The sequence below is a fragment of the Malaclemys terrapin genome, chromosome 15, assembly GCF_027887155.1.
Source record: "Malaclemys terrapin pileata isolate rMalTer1 chromosome 15, rMalTer1.hap1, whole genome shotgun sequence".
Taxonomy (NCBI): Eukaryota; Metazoa; Chordata; order Testudines; family Emydidae; genus Malaclemys; species Malaclemys terrapin.
In genome coordinates, this window is record NC_071519.1 from 31776231 (window position 1) to 31781690 (window position 5460).

The 5460-nt window shown below is 45.2% G+C and overlaps 1 protein-coding gene across 1 annotated transcript; it reads left to right on the plus strand.

Annotated features, from left to right (window-relative positions):
• Nucleotides 1-451: 451 nt before the first annotated feature.
• Nucleotides 452-5197, plus strand: LOC128823227 (nicotinamide N-methyltransferase-like). Its single transcript, XM_054005392.1, has 3 exons — nt 452-887; nt 2624-2831; nt 3752-5197. The coding sequence occupies exons 1-3, from the start codon at nt 734-736 to the stop codon at nt 4185-4187; spliced, it is 798 nt and encodes a 265-aa protein (XP_053861367.1). The 5' UTR covers nt 452-733; the 3' UTR covers nt 4188-5197.
• The last annotated feature ends 263 nt before the right edge of the window (nt 5198-5460 follow it).

Consider the following 5460-nt stretch of genomic DNA (forward strand, 5'->3'; position numbering starts at 1 on the left):
AGTAACTTTTCTACAAACAAAGCTCTAAACAAAGTAATGAAAGACCCATCCAAGCTGTGGATGTGTTCCACAGGGACTTCCAAGCCAGCAAACTCACCAATACTCCTAAGAACATGATATATGGACTTGGAAGTTTCTATATGTGTTTGAGTGCTTTATCATTTAACAACTCTTTATAATAAGCCTTTAGTTTTAGACACTAAAGGATTGGCTGGCAGCATGGTATTTTGGATAGGATCTAAACTAATATTGACCTGGTAATGTGGCTGACCCTATGGGGTCAGAAGAACATTTGGTATATGTGAGCAGAGTTTTTAAATGACTTCTCCCTGTACTGGGCCTAGGTGCTGATTGGGAGCCAGAGAACTGGAATGGAATTCGGGGACTGTGGGGGGTGGGGGGAGATTTCTTTTTTTTTAACTTCTTGATAACCAGCGTGGGAGAACTGAAGTACAGACTGTGACTGGTTGGTGAGTTTAACTTCAGTGTTAACCACTAGTTTGGGGAGTATCTGCTCTCCCTTCTGCAGCCTGGCCTGACCTTGGCATTTTCAGTGAGGGCAGCTCCGGGCACCCCGGGTCACAGGGCCGTGTGAGGGAGTTCTGAAGAAAGCCTGTAATCTGATATTTGGGCAAAAAAAGGTGGAGCCATGGCCGGGAAGAGCTGAGGAACCCCATATTAACCCAGATCGGGAACAGCCAGGCAGTTGAACGTCTGCAAACTCAGACACAAAATGGACCAGAGCCGCACTAAGAAAGAAGCTTTGGAGAAACTTTTTGATCCCAAAGAGTTTTTGAAAGCTTATTATTCCTTTGACTCCACAAGCAGTGAAAAAAATGATATTTTGATGTTTCTTCTGAGAAACTTCTTTAAGACCTTCATTTTGGGTGAGTGGGGTGTGTTTTGTGCCATTCTGTTTGCACAAAGGCTGTTTCATAGTGGGATGAGTATTGTTGGAAACATGATTGTGTAGATCTAGATTTCTTTTAGAAGAGGAGATTTTCCCTAATTATCTTCTACCCCTGCTTTATGGCGTGATGGGCCACAGCTGGTCATCCTCATTACAAAAGCCTGCCACAATAGGTGCGTTGAGAGTAGTATTGTCCTCTAGTGTGTGCAATGACAACACTGGGCTGTGCTAATGACCTAGATGGGTCTCCCAAAGTCAATAGGAGAGTCTGAGATGAAGCATAAAATGGGGGCCACTACAGGCTGAAGAATCAACAGTGGAGAAGGTGCACCCGGATCGTGGCAGCATGGAAGAGGGGAGAGGAGGTGGGGGGAGAGCATGCATCAGTGCTTGTGCACAGGGTCCTGTAGGGTGCAGTGGTTGGGGACATCACTGGTGACAGCGGGTATGGCACAGACCAGGACAGAGCAAATCCTCCTTTACTAATTTGTGCCTTAAGTACAGTCTCCCTACAAGATTGACCAGCTCCTCATCCCATGCAGTAGAGCTCTGTGCCATTCCCCAGCAAGCCCTGGTCCTAGCAGTGGGATGACGAACGGCTGGTGGTAGATCAGAAGCCGGCTCGTGCCACTGAGCCAGGAGTCGCCAGTCAAGGAGCTCCCCAGCGGTCCCCGAAAGAGGGACTTTCTCCCAAACTGTTCGTGTGTCTAGGCTTGTGGGCCTGTAGAATGTCCTTTTAAAGCTACCTTGGCTGTGTGGGTATTGCTAACTCCAAGGCAAGTGAGCTTAAATAACAGATGTTAAAAGATAACACATCTTGAGTTTTGTTTCGGTGCCTTCTGGATCTTGAGGTTTTCGGGTTGTTATTTTTTTAAGCTTTCTCCACAATTCTTCACGCTAGAAACTAGCTTTAATTGACTTTATTTATTCAAAGGGAAGATGAGATGAGATCTCCCAGTGCCAGCTTTAGGAAAGATATGGACAAATCGGAGAGGGCCCAGGGGAGATGAACAAAAAAAAGAGAGAAGGCTTAAAAATCTGACTTCCAGGCAGGATTGGCAGAATTCAATATTAATTTTTTTTATACTTTCAATGGATAAGATCAATGTTTATTTTTAAGCTTCATTATTTTAATTGATTTAAATTTTCACACTTGTGGGAAATTATATGACACTCGTGTGGGGAGGGAGTCAGACAACAATTATTTAATGACAGTAGACACTGAGATTTAAAACGTTACAGTTTTATAACCTTTAAAACACCAATTGTCAATATCACATGCCAAATATTTTACAGCTAAACATCCTTAAATCCAAGTCAAATAAGTTCTGGAGCAGGATTTCTCTTACTTTGGCTAGCTGTGTATTTCAGTTATTATCAATGGAAATGCTTTTTAGTCAGTTTGTGTGTGTGTGTGTGTGTGGTGAAATCAACGTTTATTGACGTTTACTGATACAAATCTAATCCTTTTCAACCTGCTTATGAGGCAACCTCATCATACCGTCGCCTCCATAAACTTATCAAGCTCAGTCTTGAAGCCAGTCAGGGGTCCTTCGCTGCATTTTACCTCTCCTGGAACTGGCCTTCTTAAAACCCTTTATAAACCCAGAGGGGAAATTGTCCAGCTTGTACCCTCGGCCCCCCAAAACTCCTCCTCTCCCATCCTCTGCTGCTGTATGTGCTGATACACAGGTATTTTGCATTCCAAACCAGATGGCGTTAAAGGCAACACCCTGATTCGTATTGGCGGTGTTCCCAGCATTCTCGAACTCCTTTCTGCCTGTGAGTCCTTCAAGGAGATCATCGTCACACACAATACGGATCGGAACTGCCAGGAACTGCAGAAATGGCTAAAGAAAGAGCCGGGAGCGTTTGACTGGACTCCGGTGGTGAAATACGCGTGTGAGCTGGAAGGGGACAGGTACGGGGAGGAGAGCTAGTTCTGTTACAATTCACCTAAAAAAAATATGTAAAAATCCCTTTTAATTTGTGGCTCTTCCATCACTGGGGTACTTTTTTCCTAATAATTGTTATGTATTATGGTGGTGTTCAATACGTATAAAAAGAAAGAAGTGGATTGGATTGAAGTAAAGGAAAAATTTAAGAGAAGTCTGGAACCAGGACTCCCCTCCAGCTACCCCTAGCAAGGGATTCCTCTGAATTCAGCAGACTCAGAGCTTGAACTTGCAATGCTTACAAGAGGAAGGTTTACACCTACAAGGGTAATTCCTCCCCCGCCCCCGCCCCGGCAGAGTGGTGAACACTTCAGGATTAGACACCCCTTCACTCCCATTTTAGCCTTCAAAATGGGCCGCAAGCACTAGATGTTCCAAACAGCTGAGCACACGGGGTGCTGAGCTCCTTAGATTATTGGCCACACTTTATATAATCTTCCATTTATATGAGTGGGCTATAAAGGGTGAATAAATGGTGAGTACATGTTTTAATAACGGGTTAGTCTATTGCTCAAAAGTGTTACAGGGCCCAACAGATCAATAATGATTTACACCATTTTCTACAGATTTGCTGATAACCAAACATTTATGACGCATAGCATTTGTGTCTATAAGATGCCTGTGTCATTTATTAACCCTTATAAAACCATTAGAAATGGGAGCTTCATATAACGTGTGACCAACTCTGGCTAAATGGGAGCTGAGCTCTTCTGAAAATCTGACCTTAAGCAGGTGAATTGCACCCAACAGAGATTTCATGTGACTATGTAACTCATCCAGTGAGCCGATTGCAGATATATTGACTGTGTGCACTGGTCCTGGATGTGAAGGGCTCTTTGGCACAACAGTAGCACATTTCTCTTCAGTGTTATATTTATCTTTCCAGGAAGAGGTGGGCTGAGAAGGAAGAGAAATTACGAAGAACAGTCAAGCAGGTTCTGGAATGTGATGTCACCAAATTCAACCCTGTGACCTTTGCCTCTCTGCCCCCTGCTGACTGCCTGCTCATCTGCCATTGTTTAGAAGGAATTTGCAATGACCTGAGTACCTACCGTGCTGCACTGAAGAACGTCAGCTCCCTGTTAAAGCCAGGGGGTCACTTGCTGATGGTGACCCCAATGAAGTGTAGTCATTTTGTAGTTGGCCAACACAAGTTTCCCTGCCTCTTTCTGGAGAAGGAGGTTCTGGAGGAAGCAGTAAAGGAGGCTGGTTATGATATTTTGAAGTTTGAGGTGACTCCCATATGCCATCCAGCTAGTTTGGTAGAGCATGAGGGGATCTGTTACCTAGTTGCTTCCAAAGGGAAGGGCAAAGAAGATTAAAGAGAAAATACATCAGCTCAATGCAAGTAGAGAGGCAGAATAGATTAGCTGTAGATGCTGGTAGACCTGAAGCTCAATGTGCTCTGTGGAGCTTTGATGACCTCCAAGAACCCTGGAGAGCCAGTTTGTTTAGGATGCACTAGCTTGAACCCCTTGTTGTGCCACTAAAGCTGCCCTCATCCCGGTCCTTTCCCACTCAGAGCTGCTATCATGTCTCCCTGGCCTCCAACCCCACTATGCTTCATCCAGTCTAGCTGCACCCCACTCGGCTTCATCCTCTCCCTTCATCCTCTCCATCCTCTTGCCATGTTTTGCCTAGTGTCAGGCTACAGCTGTGCAGTTAATCATAGTTACATAATGAATCATACAAAGCTCTTCTCACTGATAACGGACTGGAGCCTGCTCCCAGTAGTCAGTGGCAAAACTCCCATTGGCTTCAGTGGTGCAGGACTGGGCCCAATCAGTGCTGGGTTTGGAATCATTGGTGGATGGGGTTTAGAAAGAGGATCAAAACCCATCTACAGGCCCAACCACCCCAGACTGTTAGGAACAGAGGTTCTGCCCCTGAGCTGCCTCTAGATTCAAATTCTGCAAATAGCTCCATTTGATAATGGGTTGAGCTACTCCTTTCTTACCCCAAATTTTGCAACTCGCTCCCATGTCATGTGTTTAGCTTTGTGCCTTTCTATGCATCTGCATTGGACTGTAAACTCCTTGGGGCAGCCATCCTGCCTCCTTGGGAGTCTTGTCTCCCGGCATTGAGAGCATGGCTCACACTGTACACATCGTGCTCAAAACTGGCTATAACCTCGCTGTGATTTTAACATTGATCCATTTGAACTGATTGGCTGGGGCCTGGCAGCTGCATTGGGCCATGGTGTTGGTTGAATGATTTGTTTTGGTGAATAATTGTAATCTCCACCCAATCGGTGCTTGTCTAATAAAGATCTGTTTCCCATATGCAATAATCTGTGGTTCCAGGTCTTACTATTACCTTTGCAGAAGGAGATTTACAGGTTAATATATCTGGATTTAAACTATATCACTATGTCTACACAGGGATAAAAATCCTGAGGCTGGCCCAGGTCAGCTGACCAGGGCTCGTGGGGATTGGATTCCGGGGCTGAAAAATTGCTGCATAGACATTTGGGCTTGGACTGGAGCCCGAGCTCTGGAACCAGAGCAGCCCCGGCCATGCCGCAGGTCTTTTATCCCTGTGTAGACAGACCCCGAGTCAGTCCTCTCTTCTCTTAAGGGGACACGAGTGAAAGGA

Coding starts and splice junctions, on each gene's coding strand:
- LOC128823227 (XM_054005392.1), top strand. CDS start 734: ATGGACCAGAGCCGCACTAAGAAAGAAGCTTTGGAGAAACTTTTTGAT. Junction 888..2,623: donor CTTTAAGACCTTCATTTTGG/GTGAGTGGGGTG, acceptor ATTCCAAACCAG/ATGGCGTTAAAGGCAACACC. Junction 2,832..3,751: donor TGTGAGCTGGAAGGGGACAG/GTACGGGGAGGA, acceptor TTATCTTTCCAG/GAAGAGGTGGGCTGAGAAGG.